Source organism: Mastigoproctus giganteus, chromosome 7, assembly GCF_048544385.1.
Source record: "Mastigoproctus giganteus isolate SK-2022 chromosome 7, ASM4854438v1, whole genome shotgun sequence".
Taxonomy (NCBI): Eukaryota; Metazoa; Arthropoda; class Arachnida; order Uropygi; family Thelyphonidae; genus Mastigoproctus; species Mastigoproctus giganteus.
In genome coordinates this window covers 78,419,852-78,443,095 of record NC_143581.1, presented here as the reverse complement: position 1 = coordinate 78,443,095, position 23,244 = coordinate 78,419,852, and the positions used below count along the sequence as shown (strand labels likewise).

The 23,244-nt window shown below is 36.5% G+C and overlaps 1 protein-coding gene across 1 annotated transcript in view; it reads right to left on the bottom strand.

Annotated features, from left to right (window-relative positions):
* LOC150083013 (arf-GAP with dual PH domain-containing protein 1-like) overlaps positions 1 to 23,244 on the bottom strand; it is a 107,631-nt gene that overhangs the window by 15,783 nt on the left and 68,604 nt on the right. Inside the window, exon 5 of the mRNA XM_090378354.1 lies at positions 17,994 to 18,212. Within this exon, the coding sequence (XP_090234480.1) occupies positions 17,994 to 18,212 (219 nt within the window). The remainder of the gene's footprint in view (positions 1 to 17,993; positions 18,213 to 23,244) is intronic.

Genomic DNA, 23,244 nt, shown 5'->3' with positions numbered 1-23,244 from the left:
ACTGCTATCATATAGCTCTATCAGTTTTACAATGTCTTTTATGATGGTACGTTGTATTTTGGTCAAATAGACAGGGATATTTTAATAAATGTGAATTTGATTACATAACCCATAATGGCTGATGAAGTGTGTATTACTGATGAAGTGTGTATTTGAATAATAGTTTTTCAAAGAGAGAATTTGAAGAGAAAAAAGCAATAGTGATAAATGGTAAGCCAATGACAAATTTACATGCTGAAGAATTTTGTTTGCCATTTTTGGAGTGGCATGCATGAGAAAAAAAACACGGTTGACTAGAAGTGCAAAATTAGACAAGCTGTTCTGCTGGCCATGCTTGCTATTTTATTCAGAAAAATAAAAATGTTTGGAATGAAAAAGGATATAGTGAACAATTTATGCAATGGCTTGCAAAAACACAAACAGTCTCAAAGACAGAATCCTGGACTGATCTGAAAGCATTCAGTAATGTACACAGAACTGAAATTGGATGTCAGTATGGTGAAAGATTGGCAATTAATCATTTAAATATGGCTACAGTTTTTTTCATGCTTTAAAAAAAGAACTGCGGCTAGGTATATATTTTAAACTTAAAATCTAGATAGTATTAGTGAAAAAGTGTTACCAGGAAAAGATTCTTACCTTGGTGATTAGCTCTTTGTGATTCTTAAGATTGTTAAAAATTCTGAATTCTTAGTAGTATTCCTTACAGGCCATAAAAAAAAAAATAAAAAATTATTGCTTGCAAGCGACTTATTCGGAATTAGTGGTGGTTATTATTTATAGCTTCTTAACTGTTACAAAATTATCGTAATTGTCCAAGTACAGTTTGTTGTACAGAGAAACAATGCTTTTCAACACAATAGTGAGTTTCCCTCTAACAAAACTTTTCTCAAAGATCATTACTATCTTCCCTATGTTGGGACCATACAAAATAATAGAAATTCTGTTAGAGTATGTGGCCAAAAGCACTAAATCATCTAATTTCAGTGTATTCGCATTCCGGGAAGGTGTCATAAAAAAAAAAAAAAAAAAAAACCCTGACACCTAGTATGCATAAACTGATTCAACTTGTAAAGACAAATAAACTGAAAGATCATCCCATTTTGCAATTCTACAAAAGTGGCTTTTGTAGAATTGCAAAATGTATAGTTGACTCATCTAATTATACATAGTTCAACAAGTCATCATGGACTAGTGTACACTCCTAAAAGTTTGTAATCCCAACATATGACAACAGTGTTTATTATTATTTTTTTTTAATTAACCATGGCAATGTAAAGTTTTATATAAAAGACAACACACTATAAAGAATTTTAAGATTTTCTATTAAACAGTAAAAAATTTACAGCAAAAATATTTTGATTTTTCATCAAAATATTTCCTCCATAAGATTTTATCACTGCCTTACACAGACATGGAATGCTGGGGATTAATTTGATAACAGTGTCTTTGCTAACATTATTCCAAAGGATCTGCAAGGTTCCTCATGTATCCTCAAGGTTCCTCTGAAACCCTCCAACGGTTTTCAGACCACTATATGACCATGAAGTCCTGCTTGTTTAAGATGAAGTTTTACAGTGGATGTAGACACAGGAGTTTCTCTGTTCCTATTGAACTCAGCACAGATTTCAGGTGCAGTAAATCATTGAAGTCATTTAGAAATCTGTGATATAGTCTTATCTTGTGTTCCTGTTGTTATGCAGTCATCTTCTAAAGAAGTCTACAGCTTCTCCATCCTGATAGTGGTTTGTCTTTACATTGACAGTCTCGTTAAAAAAATCATTGAACTAGTAGTTCAATGTTGTTTCTACTCCTTTAAATGAAAGAGCTAGTTTTCTGCCAATACTTCTCATAGAATAACTTTCTTTATACACAGTTATAATACCATTTATTTTTTCAAAACTTGGTTCGTTGTTTCTTGCCATGTTTATTACAAAACGCACATACAACTTACACCAAACACTTTCTGAATGACAGGTGTCTGTTTTTATAAGTTACTGCCCTTATCCTCACTTTATATGATTGAAAAACACTTTACAATCATCTACAATCTTCTATAATACTAGCATTAGCATTAGTAGAGGCATTTGATGCAAGAAAGCAAGCTTATGCAGCATCAGCCAAAAAAAAAAAAAAAAAAAACCCACTTCCACTTCACCCCTCTGTTCGTTCAAAATACCTGTCCAGCTGAGCCTTAAACTTATTTAGGCTATCAACCTCCACCACAAGGGATGGAAGTCTGTTCCACCAACCAACCACCCGCTGGCTAAAGGCAAATTTCCACACGTCTATCCTACATCTGTCTTTCCTCAATTTGAATTTATGCCCTCTCAGGTGATTTTTCTGAGCTAGAGGAAGAATCCCATCAGCATTGAGCATGCTTAAACCATTCAAGGCTATCAGATCACCTCGCTGGTGCCTAGTCTCCAGACACTGTAATTCGCAAAACTTAAGCCTTTCTTCGTAAGAGCACCCCTTTGTTCCATTCACTAATCTTGTTGCCCTTCTCTGTACTCGTTCCAGCAGCTCTACATCCTTCTTGAAATGAGGCCTCCAGACCTGTATACAGTACTCTAGGTGTGGCCTGACCATCGCCTTATACAATGGAATAATCACCTCCTTATCCCTGCTGGAAAAATTCCTGTATATCATTGACAATACTCCATGAGCTACTCTTGCAGCCCTTCTGCACTGCTCAGAGAACTTCATATCTGCCTGCACAACCACCCCCAAGTCCCTTTCATTCTCTACCACTGTCAGTGTAGTACCACAGAGTTGATACGTTGCTCTGGGGTTGCTGTTTCCCATGTGTAGTACTTTACATTTATCAATGTTAAACTTCATTTGCCACCTCTCAGCCCATCTGCTCAACCTTTCCAGATCCTGTTGCAGCAGCATAGTGTCAGTAGTGTCCTTGACAACCCTGCCAACCTTTGTATCGTCTGCAAACTTGGACATTAAGCCCGATATACCATCATCAATATCATTTATAAATACAGAAAACAATAATGGACCCAACACTGAGCCCTGAGGGACTCCACTAATAACATCAGTCCACGATGAGCAGTGTCCATTGATCACCACTCTCTGTCTTCTCCCCCTCAACCACCCCTTTATCCATAGCAGCAATTTGCCTCCAATGTCACACTGCTCCAATTTGTGTAGCAGTCTTCCATGTGCAACAGTATCAAAAGCCTTTCTAAGATCCAAGTATATAATATCAAAGTTATTCCCTGCATCCAGTTCTTTTGTGACTGCATCATAGTATCCAATCAAGTTGGTCAGGCAAGACTTCCCCTTAACAAAACCATGCTGTGTCTGAGCTATAACTGAAGTCTTGTCTAAATGATCCTGCAGTGCTTCTTTAACCAGTGCCTCCATTAATTTTCCTGGAACAGAAGTTAAGCTCACAGGTCTATAATTACTTGTGTCAGCCTTTGATCCTCCTTTGTGAATTGGGGTCACATTTGCACATTTCCAGTCTATGGGTACCTCCCCTGAGTCCAAGGAAGCTCTCATAATTATGGCTAAGGGTTTGCTTACTTCCTTTGCTGCCTCCTTTAATATAACTGGATAGATCCCATCCACCCCGGGTGCCTTTCTTGTGTTTATCTTCAACAGTTTCTCCTCCACTTTACTCCCAGTTATTTCAAGATTCTGTAGCTTACTGCTAGAGTTGAATACACCTCTGGCATTCCCCTCGCTGAATAACTCCTCATGTGTGAATGTCGATGCAAAATATTCATTTAGTTTGTTAGCTACCTGAGCAGGATCATCAACACTTGACCCATCAATATCAAGTGGACCAATCTGATTCACCCCCTTCCTTCTAGAGTTTACATAAGTAAAGAACTCTTTGCTGTTTTTCTTTGCATCCCTTGCCAAGGATTTCTCGTAATCTGCCTTCGCCTGCCTAACCTCCTTTGTAACTTGGTTGCATATCAACTTGTATCTATCATAGGCTTCTGTGTCATGTGTTAATTTGTATGTATCCCATGCATTTTTCTTCTCTGCCATATGCCTCATTAGTTCATCTGACATCCATTTTGGCCTAAACCTTGAACAATATTTCTTAGTTGGTATGTAAAGCCTAGTAGCTTCCAAGATAAGTTCTTTGAATGCTTCCCATTTTGAATTTGCTGTTGGTAACATCATCAGTTGGTCCCACTGTATAGAATTTAAATACTGTCTCAGTCCATCGTAGTCGCCTTTACGGAAGCAATAACCCTTCCCTTTACCCCTAATGGTAGTTACCTCTTTGAGTAAATCCCACTTCAGCACACTGTGATCACTGCCACCTAGTGGTTCATTTATCTGCAGATTCTTAATGCATGAAGAATCACTGCTGATAATCAAATCAAGAGTATTACTCCCTCTAGTTGCCTCCCGAACATGCTGATGTAGAAAACAATCATCCAATAAATCCACAAAAGTCCTGCTAGTGTGTGAGTAACCAGCCCCCAAATTCCAGTCAATATCTGGGAAATTAAAATCTCCCATTATAAGACACTCTGATTTACTGGCCCACTCTATTTCCCTGTACAGTTCCTTATTATACTCATCAGAGTCATTAGGCCTATAGCACACTCCTAGTCTCAATTTTAATCTCCCAATGTTTATGTCACACCAAACTGACTCCACACTGCACTGTCCAGCGATGTCGACTGGCTTCACTTCCTTGGTTTTTATGTGTTTCTTAACTAATAACATAACCCCTCCTCCCTTCCTATCCTGTCTATCCTTTCTGTAGACGTTGTACTCCCCAAATTGCAGTTCTGCATCCCTTATATCTGTGTGACACCACGTCTCTGATATCCCAACAATATCTGCCTTCGATGTTTTGAGCAATACCTCAAATTCATCAAATTTATTTACTAAACTCCTAGCATTGGTGTACACGCAAGTATACCTGCACCTGTTTCTATTCTTAGCTACCCTAACACAACCCATGTGTTTACTTGTACCGCAATGGCTCCCAGCAGTCTCTGAAATACCATGCATCTTGTTTTTCAGGCTTTTGCTCATTCTAATAGAAGCAGTGCAAGAATCTCTTTCACCTCTGCCAGTGGCTACTGTCAATCTATTGGTCTTTGTCTCCCCCCAAGCTAGCAGTTTTCCGACCCATCTAACACTGCCTCGATAGCATCAGCAAATATTCTTGCACCCTTTCTATTTAAGTGTATCCCATCCCTGTAGAAGCAATCTCTCCTGTTAACAAGTACAGTCCAGACTGAAAAAAATTCTACCCCTTGAGCCTTGCACAATCTTTCCAGGGCCGAATTGATCGACAAGGCTCTCATCATATACTCCCTCCTATCGTGTCTGGGCAGAATTGCAGACACTTTCAAATTCAACCCTAATTCTCGGCTTTTGTTCAACAGTGACCTGTACTTGTTAAGTAATTCTGCCGGTCTCCTACTCTTAATATTATTAGTGCCAACGTGTACAACTATATCACCTTTTGTGCCCTTAAAAGATGATATTCGCTCTACAACGTCATCAACCTTTGCCCCTGGCAGACATACCCTGGTCCTGTTCCACCTATCTTTTTTACAAAGCATGTTCCCCGTTTCCCTGACAATAGAGTCACCAACAACTACTAGTTCCTTCGGACCAGCGCATTCTGCCTTAGGGGTTGTCTCTGTGTCACGCAATGCCCAAGTGCAAGCTCTGGCGTTGATGTGGGCAGCTGAGAGCTTGATGGGCCCCTCAATTTAGTTTCTTCGAGGGCATCCACCCTGTCCTTCAAGCTCTCATATAGGCCCACAAGAACGCCGAGTTGTTGCCTGATATCGATACACTCCTTGCATCGCGCACACACAAAGACATCCCCCTTGGCAGTATCATGTCCCGTACCCGATTGCTCTGCAAACATCAAGCAAACAGTGCATTTTATAAGGCTGTGAGTCAGAGGACAACTGCCCCCCTCAGTTCTGCTCTGAGCCACAGCACTTCCATTAGCTTGAGCCTTTTGCTTTGCTGCTCTGGTCTGAGTCATGATTCTATTAATTTATTATGTTATGTTATTAATTATATTACGTTTGTAATCTAAGTCGTTATATGTATTTATTTAAACGTACAATTTAACTGCTAACGAAGTTCAACTAACGCTATCTAGTACGGTATATAACCTACGGTATATCTAGTACGGTATCACAATGGCGGGAAAGTTACTAACGGTAACGGTAGTTACGAACACGTGGAAACCCTTACCGATACTTTTACAAGGCCGAGTAAAGAATAAATACACCAAATTAATCAAAAAAACACAAAATAATGTTATACTACTAAATTTAAATCAAAAGTTTTAGAAAAACAATAATTTCAAATCAATAAATAAGAAAAATCCACTTAGCGGCTTTGAACACGACCGTCACTAGTAGCCTAAAACAGTACTCCCACTGAAACAGTACTCCCACTTTCTAGAATATTCTAGAGCATAGGTTCCCAAACTTTTTTGGGCCACCGCCCACTTTGCAAGACATAAATTTTGTAACACCCCCCATTATAACAGTTTTCCGTGTTCAAGCCGTTTGATATTTTCAATGTAAATAGCAACTAATGATACATTACTGCTTATGCCGTTAAATTATTGAAAAAGTAGTGGCCAATATGTGCTTCATTTTGAACACAGTTATTGCTATACCGATTTTGATGAAACATAGCCCATATGCAAAGATTGTAAAGTGTATGCTCAAATAACATTATGCACAGTTTCATACAATGGTTTAAATATGAAAATTCGGAATATATATTAAGAGATTGCAAATGCATTAGTAAGAATCTTATTATAATAATTAAAACACTATCAAATATATTACAAAATTGTTTATTTCGAACTTATAAAGTAAAAATACAAAGCAAAAATAACAAATTAATGTGAAGTTTCATTCAGTGGTTTAAATATGAAAATTCGGAATACATATTAGGAAATTGTATTACATCAGTAAGAATCTTATTGTAATAATTAAAACACCACGAAATGTATTAGAAAATTGTTTATTTTGAACTTACAAAGTAAAAATACAAAGAAAAAATAACAAATTAATGTGAAGGATGAGCCTGATGCATTTTTAAAAGTTTGTTAATATCGAGTTCAACTTTCGTTAAAAACAGTCGTAAATCACCACACTCAGTTATATGCAATTGGTTCCTTTTCTTAGATAGTAAATTCACTACAGCAATAAACCCACGCTCAGCCAAATAAGAAGATGGAAATGCAATTAAAAATTTCTACACTATTTCTCATAATCCAGGGTACAGTGTCGATATTGATTTCTAAAGCCAGAACTCTTGGCTTTAGAAATCAATTTTATTTTTAGTTCTTCGTTTGTTGTGAGTTCTATGAGTTCCGCTTCTAAATTTGATGATTCTGCTGTGTTTACATGTGCGAAAGGATCTAGAACCCAATTTGGTATATTTATGTTTAGAATATCCTTGAATAGCTCATTAAAATCAGCATAGAGAACCTCCAAGTGTTGGCAGTATGTAAGTAAATCTTTCTTTTTGAGAGACACTGCTGATAAATTTGAAAAGTGGCTATATTCCCCTTGGCCTATATTCTGCTTGAACAGAAGTTTCCCCCAAAAGCAGCATTAACGTTTTTTGTTTAATTAAATTCCATTCATCACCTTGTAATTGTAGATTGACTTCATTAAATATTTTATAGAGGTCTGTCAAATAAGCGATGTCATTTTTGGATGTAATCAAGTTGGCCTGCAATCCGTCGTCTCTGTTTTCTAGGAACTCTAGTACTGAATCAAACAAACTGTAAAATCGATTCAGACAAATACCTTTTGAAAGACAACGAACTTCTGTGTGAAGCAGCAAACGATTGAAATCTTCATCGTTTTCGCTACAAAGTTAGCTAAACAATCTGTCACTCAATGAATTGCTTCTAATCTTGTTGACTGCTCTAATAACGTAATGGAGTGACGTATGCAGGCATTCACTTAAATTCTTCGCAACCAAATGCTGACGATGAAGAACACAATGTATAGCGAGTACATTTGGTACTGCTTGTTTCAAATGCGCTATGAAACCCTTGTGGTGCCTTGTCATTGCTGGAGCACCAGACAAAAGTAGCAGCACACAAAATATTACGAATAGGAATGTCTTTCTCTTGAAAAAACGTATTCATGGTATTAAATATAGATTCTCCCTTTGTATCCGCTTCCAAATTTTTAGCAAATAATAATTCTTGACAAACTTGTTCTTCTTTTATGAATCATACGTATGATAAGAGTAGTGCTTCATTATTTGGGAGAATTGATTCATCAAGTTGAATGGAAAATTGGCATGTCTTCAAATAATCGCACAATGATTTTTCAATGCCTTCAGCCATCTCATTGATTCTTCTTTGCACTGAATTATTGCTCAAAGGAATTTTCCTGATGATATCTGAGCCTGGCTTATGAAGCACAGTGTTTATTACATCTTTTATTGTCGGCAAGATTAATTCCTCACCAATTGTGTGTGTGGTTTTCCCGCTTTTGCGATTAATAATGAAATATTATAAGCTTGTAATCCGTCATTATCTTGTTTAGTGGACGACGCAAAAAGTTTTGATATAGTTGGATGTTTAAAATATTTTTCTTCTAGTACTTGAAAATAGGACAAATCTTTATCCTTTTTGTCAGCATGCATTTTAGTCAAATGCTCTTGTAGCCTAGAAGGTTTCATTGCTTCATTTGAAAATACTTTTTGGCAAATCAAGCACATAGGTAATAATTGGTTCGTAGGAGACTGAATAAAGCCATATTTCAAATACTCAATACTGTACTGTCTGCATTTCTTCTTAGATTCAGACATAATGAAGTAATAAAATTTGCAACAATATTCACAAAATAAGATTTAATTTACATTTTGTATGACTCCACTCATCTATCACACTTTCGATTGATGATTGTTGGCAAAGCACACAAAAAATAATGAAACTTATTCCTAAACAGCAAAAATGTATGATCGCATATCAATTTATGAATTATCACGTCGGCAAAACGGCCTTGGAAGCTTTGAAGATGAAATGCGCTACTGCATTAGTTTAAAATTCGCGCCTAATCTGTCTCAAACGAATCAACAGACGCGGAGATATAATTGACTGGTCAAGCTTACGTCATTAGCGTTACCAAGGTGATCCAAGGAGAAAATAAAACTAAACAATTTTTATGGAAAACAAACAGTTGAGCATCATTACTTGCGAAATATTTTGCATTGTCGCTCTGTCACAAAATTTTGCTTTTACTTCTTTTCATAATTATTGTACGAAAGAATTGCAACGAATTGGTTTTGAAAAACAAAAATATCACATTTCCTTTCTTCAGTATGTCTACTAACAAAAAATATAGAAAATTCATCTATTGGAAGCCATACTGGAAACGGAAGGGAAAAAAAAAAAAAAAAAAACTGTCGTAAAACTGATCACTACAATGCGCATTTCATAAAAAAAAAGTCCGCTTTATTGTAATTGTTTCTAGAGGACTAAATCGGAACAGCACTTTCATGGATGTATATTTGATCTTCTTACGAACTTTAAAAAAAATATTTCTATTCATAGCTGCGTTATAAACTTTGAAAACTTATGTCGAAGGAACTTCGCATGCATCTTACCTGGTGTGCAAACGAAAAAAAAAAAAAATATATATATATATATATATATATATATTCTACGAGTAATGGATTGTTTTATATGCATTTGATACCATCAAAAAATTTGAGGGGAAAATTGAATTTTCATTTTCACACACGCCCGAAAAATTCACCATAAAGTGTCATGTTTGCTTGCTTGAATTCCATTCTGAGTTGCAAATGTAATTTCACTTCTCTTGCACTGACAGAGCTGCTGTTTGCCGAATGAAGGAAAACGGGGTTCATTTTCCTGAAATTTCCACTTCCTTTCATTCACTTGGGGAGAAAAACTCCTTAGGGGAGGGAGGGCACCCTTTCTAGTCTGACCCTAAGGGAAAGAGACAGAGAGAAAGAAATAAAAATACTCTTTTGGTGGGAGGAAGGCGAGGAGATTGTCAAAGGTCCACAACTGTAACTTTCATCATAGATGCTGAAGTTCTAGTAAGTCAGTTTCATCGCATATTCGAATGTATTTCTTTATTGCATTCAGTTTCACAACAGATGCTAAAGTTCAGATTAGTCCAATTTTTTTCCGGTGTGCATTCGATAAAAAACCCTCTTTGCTTTATTGAAATTGTGTTTTGGAACAATATTTTGCAATAATCCCCCTGGAAATATTAGCAGTGAACTGCATTATACATTTCAAACATCGCCGTATAGCTTGTCCTTGAATACAAATGACTACAGTTACTTTCCTTTGAGTGACCGCCTTGTACAGTTGTGGACACTTCCTTACAGACAGTAAAATCATCAGTAATCGTCCTTTATTGTACCTAAAGTAATTTGTTATGTTGGGGCAAACGGTTTTTGCTCCTAATTGAAGTAGCACTTTCGAATTTTGCCCAAGTTCATTATCTGCACATACTGAAAATTAGAAGGACAGTAAAAGAGTTGATAATTGGTGCCACTGGTGGGCATCATTCCGACTAACAAATTTTCTGTTTATACTCCAGGATGACCACATGGTCGGAGATCCCGAAATAGAGAGAGAGAGAGAGAGAGAGAATACAAGAAACCGCATTGCATTTAGCAGTCACCGACTTGATTGTGTGAAATTGCTCACCAAAAACCACAGCAAAGCAAGAGAAGTGATGGGGAGAAAATCTATTTTTCAGCGAGGTTTATCTGTTTATTGCAGTTCAGAACAGCATTATGACCGTGAATAGTGAATTTATTCGGCTTCTGTACTAAAACAGAATTTCTCCCTTTGCGATGACATCAAAGCGTAACAAGCAAATATCTTCTAAGAATACTTTTTGAGCAGCCGTTAGTCGCAATCTGTTAGCTTTGTACTGTTAGAAAATATTGCAGTTTTGTGAAGAATACACATTTCAAGAAACAATCCGTTATTCATAGCGGATGATTTTTTTTTTCTTCATTTGCACACTAGTTTTCGAAGTTTATAACGCAGCTACAAATAGAAATATTTTCGCGAAATTTCATTAGAAGATCAAACCCAGAAAATTGGTGTTCCGATATTGTTTACTAAAAACAATTACAATAAAGCAAATATCAAATGCACATTGCAGTGTTATCAGTTTTACACCAGTTTTTCTCGTTTCTAAAAGATGAATTTCCCTGATTTTCTGTTCGTAGGAGCAATACACGTTGAAGAAAGGAAATACAATCTGTTCGCCTTTCAAAAACAGTTGTTGCTACTGTTTCGCTTTATTGCTTCTTATGTCAACTCACAGTAGCTCGCATTGTCGCATTTCAAAGGCCCTAGGCTAATTAAGGTGGGTTTAGAAAAATAATAGTAAAAGGCCTAAAAAAATACACACTTGATGTCACATTTTTGTCATTTGCATGAAATTCAATAGAAGGTTTTGAAAATTGAAGTGGGAAAATCAAAGAAAACAGTTCTGGCTTCACCTATAGCGAATTTCAGCTGTCCATAGAGTAAAAATTATAGAATTTATTAGTTGACCTTTGAACTGGGTACACTGGACCCGAGGAGTAAGGAGTCACCGACCCCTAGACCGCCTGAACACCACCCAATTGTTTTCTGAACCCACTATAGCCCCCCCCCCAGAAGGCTTCAGCACCCACTGGGGGGGGGTGGTACTGCCCACTTTGGGAACCTATGTTGTAGTGTTATCTACAACATTCAGGAGTCCTCTACACATTTCTGGAATATTCTTAAATATTATTAATTTTTTTTATTTTTATACATAATAGAAAATATTTTAATAAAAGTTGGTCAAGTTGGTTCCTATTTTAAATGAAAATTAAGAAAAACGAAATGTGATTTCGTTTTTCTTAATTTAGGTGGGAGTGTATGTACATTTCAGCAAAATTGATGCCACTTAATGAATTTAGTGGCATCAATTTACAAGTGCTACTTCTTAGTAGCAATACTGATGCAGATGGTAATATATAAAGAAAACTATTCATCATCTTCTTCTTCTTCTTATTGGATTTCTCCGTTGTATCAACAGTTATCCTCGACCTCATTTTTTTTCCCTTTTCTTTTCTTTTTTTTTTAATAATTTAATTTTATTCCTCCACTTCTCTGTCCTCCTAGTCTCCATTCTTCAATTTTCTCTTTTCCATAGCCACCCTCACTCCCTCCATCCATGTGTTTCTAGGGTCTTCCTCTCCTTTTCCTTCTAGGGGTGCCCATTCCATTGTTTTTTTTAGGTAATCTCTCTCTCTTCCCCCATTCTCATAACATTTCCCTACCATTCTAATCTTTTTTTTTTTTTTTTTTTGTTCTATTTTGTCAATGACATTTATTTCAGTGTCCACTGCTTTTCTTGTTTTCATTCCTAACTCTTTCTAGTTTAGATCTTTGGGCTGATCTTCTTCAAAAATCCATCTTGACAGCTAGCAATTTCTTCCTAAGCCTTTCTTTCCTTTATAGTCTAAATCTCAGATCCATATAGTAAGATACTCTGAAAAATTGCATTATATAGTAATTGTTTGATTTTTGGGAGAATGTTATTACTCTATAATATTGAATTCAACATTCCCAAGACCTTTCTTCTCCTTCAGATGAACCATCCATCTGCACAATAGTTCCTAGATATTTAAACAGCTTCACATTCTTTATTGCTTCTCCATTTACACTCAAAATGTCCCCTGTTGAATTCATATATTCCGTCTTATTAAAATTTATTGTCAAGTCCCATTCTCTATATTTTTCTAATAGATTTCTGCACATATAGTCAGGCATCCTGCGCAATCAGCACCTGGTCATCTGTGAACAAAAGGTTTGAAAGGTAGATGTTTTGAGCCACACATAATCCCGTTAGTCTCCATCTTTGGGACCAAGCCTTCAGAGTCACTTCCAGGTACAATTTGAATAAAATGGGGAATAAACAGTACCCCTGTAGCAAACCTTTTGATGTTTTAAATTTCCTTAATATTTCTGACCCAATTTTAATGCAGCAAGTGTTATTTTGGTATATTTTTCTAATTGGTCCTTGAGGTTGTCACAGACATTCTCTCAGATATGCCAGACAAGCTGTACTTGCTACCTGAGAGTCTAAAACACTGATGGAACTGATATTCAGCTGACACTCAAGTCAAGTGGACCCAATTTTGGCGAAGTTCGGACGGTCTGTGACAGCCAAATCCTTTGCTTGCACCTTCACGATGGTGGGACTGTTAGTAATCCTGGGTATAACCTCCATGCACAAGTACATGGTGGGTGACCACCCAGGTGTGAACCAACGTAAGCAGGGGTCGAGGTGTGGCACCCACACATGGAGGAACGCCGCCCCCTCTATGTTACCAGGCAGTACTAGGTGGTAGATGACTCTCATCAACCGGTGAAATGCCACCACTTTGCTTATTGGAGGCTTGAAGTGGTGGAACCCATGTTTAGTCTCCAGAGCTAAGTTCCGGTCAACCCTTCTCCATCTCTTCTATCATGCAGTATGACTGATGACTTTTGAGGTTATGATGAACATCATGGTGAGATCCAACCTTCCTTACATTTCGAGGGTACAGCTCTAAAACGGTATTCGCCGGCCGGCCGGCCGCCTAGTTAGTATACTGGACCGAACCTATTGGTAACTCTCTAGGAGGCTTCCAAATCAGCTAGTGTATAATCTTGCTACCTCTACTCTGCCAGATAGTGACTGGAGGGAGTCCGAGTAGTGTTTATGCGGGGAGCATTGTCGAGGCCACGTTATGTCAAGGATCTGGGTATATTCTTACCACGTGTGTACGCCATATCCAAAAATTTCATTACTTCATACAGCATGTCCCACCCACTTTTTCTTACCATTGAATACACCATGAATTGTCAAACTAATAGAGCAAGCTTATCTGCGAAAAGATCTAAACCTCCCAGCACTTCCTAATTCATTTCACAAATAAACGTGGTCTCAATTCTAATCTCAACAATGTCCATTTCCACTTGCAGTCTGCCAAACCCCATGTACTTTTCTGACAGAATCTCAGTTATCAGTTGATTCAACTACTGCTCATGCCCAAATTATTCGCTGTATGATTCCTTTCGCCTCAAAGGTGGTACTTGTGCATATGTCCGTTCTGATATTCCCTGTCAGAGACTTGGCAATTTGGAATCTCCTCTCTTTGATCTTCTCTGGCTTAAAATCTCTCTACCTCATTGTGTCAAATTCATCTGTTGTCTCTACCATTCTCCCAACTCGGCTAATCACTTGGAGCTCTTTGACTTCCTCTCTTTGCAACTTGACTTTCTCCAGTCCAACTTTCATAACAGTGAGGTAATTTTTCTTTGGTGATTTTAATGTTCACAACTCCAGCTGGCTTCCGTTTTCTAGTCACACCAACCCAGCAGGTTGAGATGCTGAGGCTTTTGCAATTACTAATGACCTAGCACAGATTGTTCATTTACCTACGAGAATACAGGACAATTATAATCATACAGCCAATACGCTTGATCTTTTTCTCACAAACAACCCTTCTAAGTACACGGTCGAAGTGAGAGGTCCTTTAGGCACTTCAGATCACAACTTGGTGATTGTCTCTTCTCCAATGGAACCTTTATCTCATGGCTATTCCTAACCTCATGTTGTTTGGCATTACAAGAATGCAAAATGGGATGACCTGCGAGACTTCTTTTCCATGGTCGGATTACTGTTTCAAAACTTCTGATGTCAACGTTTGCTCAGATTCGTGTCAGTGAAATTATTCTTGCAGGAATGGAATCCTTTATCTAAACCTTGGTTTTCCAATAAATGTGCTAAGGCTGTTCAAGAGAAGAATGTTGCATATCGTAATTGGCTTGTTACTAATTCTTCAGTTTCATTTTCTGCCTACACCAAAGATCGCAACAATTGTAACGCAGCTATTAATCAGTCCAAACTAGAGTTTGAACAGGTAGAAAAAGAGTAGAAAACTTGCTTCTTGCCCTAATGGTAGCCGAGCATTCTGGTCTCTTGCCAAAGCTATTGGCCGCAACATTTGCCCATCTCTGCTCCCACCTCTGTCCAAACCAGATGGTTCTGTTGTCACTTCAGCCAAGGATAAAGCTGACCCGCTAGCATCCCATTTTTATTTCAACTCATGCATTAACGATCGTAGTAAAACACCTCCCACTATTCCCAACATGCTCCATTCAATGCCTCCTGTGGTCTTCCGCCAAAAGGATGTCAGAAGGATTTTGACGAATCTTGATGCTAAGAAAGCTCCAGGTCCTCATGGTATTTCTCCACTTGTTCTCAAAACCTGTGCTCCTGAACTTACTCCTATTCTTTGCCGCCTTTTTTCACATTCTTATTCCAAAGGTATTTTTCCTTCTGCTTGGAAATTTGCTCATAACCAGCCAGTTCCTAAAAAGGGTGACAAATCCCTCCCATCCAATTATCGTCCCATTGCAATTACTTCTACTCTTTCTAAAGTAATGCCGAAATCAATTAACCGCCAAATTTTAAACTACCTAGAAACCTTCCGTCTGATCAACGATCGCCAGTATGGATTCAGTCAGTGTCGATCCACTGGTGATATTCTGGCTTATGTTACCCATTTATGGACTAATTCAATGGAAAGGTTCGGCGAAACACAAGTAGTTGCCCTTGATCTCAAAGGCTTTTGATCGTGTTTGGCATAAAGGTCTTCTAAACAAGCTTCCATGTTATGGTTTGCCAACTGTTTTTAGTAATTGGTTATCCAGTTTTCTCTCTGATCGCTCACTGAGGGTGATGGTAGATGGCTCTCTGTCTTCTAACTTCTCCACTAATGCCGGTGTCCCCCAAGGTTCAGTTGTTTCCCCCACTCTATTCCTCTTGTATATTAATGACCTTCTTCCATTGACTGGAAATCCTATCCACAGTTTTGCCAATGATAGCACACTGCATTCCACTTTCCATTTTGAGAAACCTTGTCCTGCTCAATCAACTTCAACTTCTCGAAAATCTGCTACCAATTTCTTAAATACCGATCTTCAGGTAATTCTCCAGTGGGGCAAAGACAACTTAGTTGATTTCAACCCTTCTAAAACTCAGTCTTGTCTTCAGTCTTTATCTCGCAAAAAGGATTCTTCTGCTCCTATGCTTATCTTTAGTGACACTCCGATTTCTAGGCAAAATGATATATCTCTTTTGGGGATTACCCTGACTTCTAATCTCTCTTGGCACAAGCACATTACAAATATTGCTTCCTCTGCATCTAAAAAACTTGGTTTTGTCTTTCGCTTTCTGCGTTACTTTTCTTCTAAACAGCTGCTCACTCTGTATAAATACATCCTACCATGGAATATTGTTCCCACATCTGGGGTGGTGCCCCCAAAACCTCTCTCAGGCTTCTTGATTCCATTCAGAAGAGAGCAGTTAGGTTAATTAATGATTCATCTCTAACAGAGTCTCTCCACTCGCTTTCTCATAGACGTACTGTTTCTGCTGCATGCCTCTTCTACAGATATTTCCATGGGCACTGTTCTTCTGAATTGGCTTCTATAATTCCTGCTCTCTCTTTCAAAACAGTCCGAACACGTGCCGCCACCAGCCAACCGTCATTTACTGTCCAACTTCAAACCCACAGAACCAACTTTTCATCTTCCTCATTTATTCATTCAACTGCCATTTTCTGGAACAACCTTCCTTCATACGTATTTCTTGAAAATTACAATCTACAGAAGTTCAAGTCCAATGTCAACAAATATCTTCTTTCCTCTTCTTAACCTCCAACCCAAGCACGGTACTAAGTACTATAGGTTCTAATACCTCTCGTGTTTGGGGTTCACATAAAAAAAAAAAAAAAAAAAAAAAAATTATTTCAATCGGTGGTTGTCTTATTGATATTTTTTTCAATGGCACTCCACATCATCTTTTTTGGGACACTGTTATAAGCTTTCTTTGTTTGTTTTAGTTAGTTGTTGGCGCATCAGCTTCTGTGGCCATAATGCACCTCCCAAGGTTTTTGCAATACTCTGATCTAAGCCCGAGGCGGGATTCAAACCCACGACCTTTGGGTTGCCAGGCAGGCACTTTACCCACCCGGCTAGCCTGGTCGGCCTGTTATAAGCTTTTTCCAAGTCAATGAACACTAATCCTATATCCTGTCCAGTAGCTTCACATTGGAAACTATTCATAAGAAAAATAAAAATTATCGTGCCAACAGATGGGTACAGATGATGTATTGCTATCCATGCAGAATGGATGGCAAGCTGACATTCACTACATGCAGAATTTTCACGTAGTGAATGTCAGAAGAACCTTGAATGGGGTAGGGGGGTTTGAATAAGTTCAAATTATTTCCTGTTTATAATATTAATCATACACAGAATTAATAGCAATTTATTGCCCCCACAAACTTAAATTTGGTAGTGATTAATAGTTTCATGTTTTTATTTTACATTCTTCAAAAATTTTAACTATAATTATTAAGATTTCTTGTCATTATAACTATTTTCCATTTTTAATGGGCAAAAAACACATTTACCAAAAAAATGTATATATTATTTAAAAAATAAATATATATATATAAAATCAATAAGCATTTGCTGATAAAAGTATATGCCAAGCAAATCATAAAACCCATTTTTTTTTTTTTTTTCTTTTAAATATTAAAGTTAGTTATACTGCATGGGTAACAAAACATGCCTATCATATAAACATCTAAAAATGGGTAATTTTGAACGCAAATGTAATCAGCAGTGTCAGTTTGGGTCAGGCAGGGCCATGGCTATTAGCAAGTTTAAAATGGAGTGGGCAGATAGAAAAACTTAAGATATAATGATATATACAAGAAGTTTATTTAAATTTCTAATTTAAATTTTATATAACATTTGTTATATAAAATTTAATGTTTGTTAATGCAATAAAATTTTAACATTTGTTCATAAAATGAAAGACTGCTGTACTGGTGGGGGGAAATCATGTCCTGAAACTTAAAGCTGACATTACTGCATTAAAGGGTATAGTAAAATTACTCACAAGTGGATTTTCCAAATACATTAACTTGCGATCATCTAAAGTAAACCATCTACGTTTATAGGAATCTCCAGATTTAGGTCCCATCTTCCATAGCCAACCTTCTTTCAAAAAATCCCTTGTCAAATGTTGTGCAAGTTCCATTTCATTAGCACCTGGAAAGGCTACTTGAAGATTGTTTAATTTAGCTGATCTAATAGCTGTGTACCAGTCCACAATATCCTACAAAATCATATATTTTAAAATAACATCAAATATCACATTTAAAATCTTCACATTATTACTTAACTGAATGTCTAAACATAGTTTGGCAGGTGCGTATATTTAGCAATCAGTAATAAATAAACATTTTTGTGAAGATGAGTCTAAAAATACTTTAGAATAATAAAGATGGGTCTAAAGCATTAGAACCTTTCTTACTGAATTAAAGCTTTCAATATTTTAGTTAAATATGTATTCAAAAATTATTTCACTTATTTATTATATCTTTATTAACTTTTTAATAAAAAAAAATTTGCAAGTGCTTATAATGTCCATCTTCATCCTGGATGCATGTTTATTAGACACATTATTTCAGTAAAAACAACTGTCATGGTATATCTTTTTGGCAGCAGGCTGAATCCACTCGTCACCCTTAGTGGACATATTTTCTATATACATTAATGTTTTAACCCTTTCACAAGTAATTTTGATAATCATAAATTACTGGAGAGCGAGTTGACACTGGGCATGCTCTAAGTACACGCTAATCTCCATATTCTGAAGAGATACATTCCTGGAACATTCGTGGATAGCAAAATTTTCATATAAGATCATGGATTCAAATATATCCTTTTAATGAATTACATATATAGTGTAATGGTGGTGCTATGTAGTGGTCCTTTAATGATATTGATTTCAAAATAAAATGAAACTTTATTTGTTCCCCAGTTTTTAGCATTAGGCTATATAGATATAATATAATATATAGATTTTTTTTTTTTTTTTTTATTGAAAACTCCAAAGACGAAAGGTATTAGAACCTATAGTACTTAGTACTGTGCTTGGGTTGGAGGTTGTGAAGACGAGAGAAGATATTTGTTGACATCAGACTTAAACTTCTGTAGATTGTAATTTTCAGGAAAGACATATGAAGGAAGGTTGTTCCAGAAAACAGCAGTTGAATGAATAAACGAGGAAGATGAAAAGTTGGTTCTGTGAGTTTGATGTTGGACAGTAAATGGATGTTGGCTGGTGGCAGCATGTGTTCGGACTGTTTTGAAAGAGAGAGTGGGAATTATAGAAGCCAATTCAGAAGAACAGCGTCCATCGAAGTATCTGTAGAAAAGGTATGCAACAGAAACAGTATGTCAATGAGACAGCAAGTGGAGAGATGCTGTTAGAGATGAGTCATTAATTAACCTAACTGTCCTTTTCTGAATGGAATCTAGAAGACAGACAGAGAGAGAGAGAGGTTTTGGGGACACCACCCCATATGTGGAAACAATATTCCATGGTAGGGCGGATTTGCGATTTGTACAGAGTGAACAGCTGTTTGAAAGAAAAGTAACGCCGAGAGTGCAAGAGAAAACCAAGTTTTTTAGATGCAGAGGAAGCAATATTCGTAATGTGCTTGTGCCAAGAGAGATTAGAAGTCAGGGTAATCCCCAAAAGAGATATATCATTTTGCCTAGAAATCGGAGTGTCACCAAAGATAAGCATAGGAGCAGAAGAATCCTTTTTGTGAGATATAAGAGAAGACTGAGTTTTAGAAGGATTGAAATCAATCCTTCTCGATATACAGGATATAATCTATATGGAAACTGTATAGATTATATCCTGTCCTTTTGTGTGTTTTTGCAGCCAGCAGGATTAAACTGCCAAGATAAATCTTCGGAAATGCCACTTGTTTGAAAGTGGTAAAATATGAGCAAAATTTATTTTCACATGAGCGATAAGATCATTATATTATTTATAAAACAAGCAATTAGGCAGGTTAGATTCTGCTGGCCACAAAAATGCATGAAAGGGTAAGAAGGTCCTCCCAACTTCATATTACTTCAATAATGTCAAATAGCTTTAGTTATTTTATAACTTTGTAACTCTGTATATAGTTAATTTTCATCCATATTAAGTATCCAAAAATAAAATTTATACTTTGTGAGATGTTACCATTTGAACAATGAATTGTGTGCTAACATAAAGCAATACAGTTATAGTTCAATTAAAAACTTACAACACCTATGCAGAAAATCAATTTTGTAATCAGAGTCTACTCTCATACACCAATCATAAAAAAAAGTTCATGACTCACGAACATCAAATAACGAGTTCATGAAAACAGAGTGAAGGGTATAGTTAGTTTGTGGAATTTGAAAATGGAAGCTATATACATAAATACCTCTAAATGTTAATTTGTTCTTATTTTGACTTGATAACCCAACATCGGAGTAAGTGTTGTCAAAAAATCAAAAATACTAGTTGCTTTTTTTTTTTTCCCCCTTCTTTTTTGTTTTTTTTGAAAAATAATTTATGTATCACTTGATTCAGTTTGATCAGTTTTTTTTTTTCAGTTTTGTCTTACATAAGCCTAAATTATACAATTGAGGCTAAAAGGATGATCTTCAATTTTCAGAACTATTTTGACACTACAAATTATTATTAACTGTATCTATTTGGAAGCACAGATAACAGATGGTAGGTAGACGTATCAATATTAGTAGTGTCAAATATCATATAAGAATCAATAGAAGAAAAACAACCCACACATACACAACAATTTTTTAATTTTAATTTCTTAAAATAATTTTTCATCAATAATAATTTTTTAATCCTTTCTTAAATTTATTAAACTATCAACTTCCATGGTACCAGATGGAAATTTATTCCCCCAATCAATTCCTAAAAGGCTGAAAGCAAATTTTCACACACATATTACAATCATCCTTTTTCAATTTAAATTTATGTTCCTTTACATGAATTGTCTGAGAGAGAGAGAGAGAGAGAGAGAGAGAGAGAGAGAGAGAGAGAGAGAGAGAGAGAGAGAGAGAGAGAGAGAGAGAGAGGAGGCCATTAGCACTTAGTTTACTGAATCCATTCAGAGCCTTAAACCCTTCGATCAGGTTGCCTCACGGATGCCTAGTTTCTAAGTGCTACAATTTAAAGAATTAAATTCTTTCATGGTAACAATATCTTTTTCCAAACTCAATTAATCACATCACTTTTCTCTGTATTCATTCCAGCAGCTCCACATCCTTCTTAAAATGAGGCTTCCAGACTTATATGCAATACTCAAGATGTGGTTTGACCACTGTTTTATACAATAGGATAAGATAATCACCTACTTGTTCCCTTCTGGTAAGCTTTCTGCCTATCATTGGCAGAACCCAATGGACTGTTCTATCAGCCTGTCTGCAGTGCTCAGAGAACTTCATGTCAGACTGTAAAATTACTCCTAGATCACTTTCATTCTCTGTGCCCATGCAATAACACACCAACTGTTATGTTATTCTGAGATTGCTGATAACACATAGTACCTTGTATTTATCAATGTTAAACTTCCACAACCACTTCTCAGAACAGGTTTTCTAAGTTTGCCTAAGTTTTCTGGATCTTGTTGTTGCAGTGTGCCTGAATTCATGTCAATAACCACTGAAAACTCACAAAAAAGCTTGATATTCTCTTATCAATATCATTAATAAATATTGAAAACAGTAAGAGCCCAGCCCTGAACCCTGAGGGAAGCCACTAACATTAGTTCAAGAAGAGTGCCCATTTATAATCATCCTTAGTTTTCTGCAACTCAACAATAATTTTAAGCAATATAGTAACATGCTCCTAATGCTACACTACTCCAGTTTGACAGCAGTCTTTCAAGTGAAACAGTGTCAAAACTTTTTCTGAAATCAAAGTATACGATGTCGAAATTATATTTTCTATTCAGTTCGTTTGTTAACACATCATACTCGCTAATCACATTTATCGGAATATCTTCCCTAAAAATCCATGATGTGATGTCTATAACTGCATTCCTGTGACATAGTAGGTCATTATGTCAAGAGATATTTATGAAATATATAAAGATAAAAACTGGGAAAGAAGGTATATAAAGTATATAAATATACCATACTTATAAAAAGCATATTTTAAATATTTGCTGTCAATTTTAATGATTTTAAATAGCTGAAAAACAGCAGGAACATAGTCATTCTCTGATAAACTAACCGATTGTATAGGATTCAGTCAGATGGCTAAAGGTGATAAAAGATAAATTACCTTCATTGGTAAAATGGGGACACTCCGATAAAATAATATAGAACTGTTAAAATGGTGTTGCAGTTCTCACACACTGGGGGGGGAGGGTAATGAACTCATAGCAAAAGGCATGTGTAATAAGATTGTATCCTATGGAGGCGAGTAAGAACGACTTCTCTCCAATGTTCCTGAGTAAATTAGACTGTCAGAGTTTGATTTATCTGATATAGCTTGTTCATGATCTGTCTGTGCCATGACTGTTGCCATTGGGAATCTATCCTGTTGCATATTATCTGCCTATTACACAAGACTAACAGACTAATGCTGTTCTGAAGTTGTAATAGCCTGGCTGCAACATTTGCTAGTTCATTACTCCTGATCCTAGTGTGGCTTGGAATTCAGCAGAAACAGATGTAAAATCAATAGTCAGAAAGAGAACATATTATCTGCTGAACAGGATGAGGAATGTACTTCAAACATAAGGCCTGTTATACAAACTCTCCAAGTGCATTACAGTATACACCATATATCTTTGATAATTTTTGATTTTAATGTGGTCCAAGGCAATTTCTATGGTATGCAGCTCAGCTATGTGTGTATATATACTACATTCATTGGGAATGCAGCATATATCTTCTCAAGTACAATTCTGACTTTGAGCTATCAGTAAAGACAACCAAGAAGTCAGATTTTTGGCTTGATAGGCACAGAGGCTGGCAATAGGCTTTTCCCACAAGATGTTAAGATCTCTGAGTAACTCTTAGATATGAATACCAAAGGAACAGTTGGTAATGTAATGATTTACACAGATTTTCCCATTGTGGTTTGAAGATGGATGTCCAGTGAAGTGGTCTTGCAGGGATTTCAGTTTTAATACATAAGTAGAGAAAAATACTTATGCCTAAGCAACCAAGGTAGTTCAGTTGCTTTGACACACAGACTCTGGATAGATTTGGTTTAGTTTGGGGTTTAATGGTGCATTGGCTACTAAGTCATACTGCACCAATTCGGATGATATAAG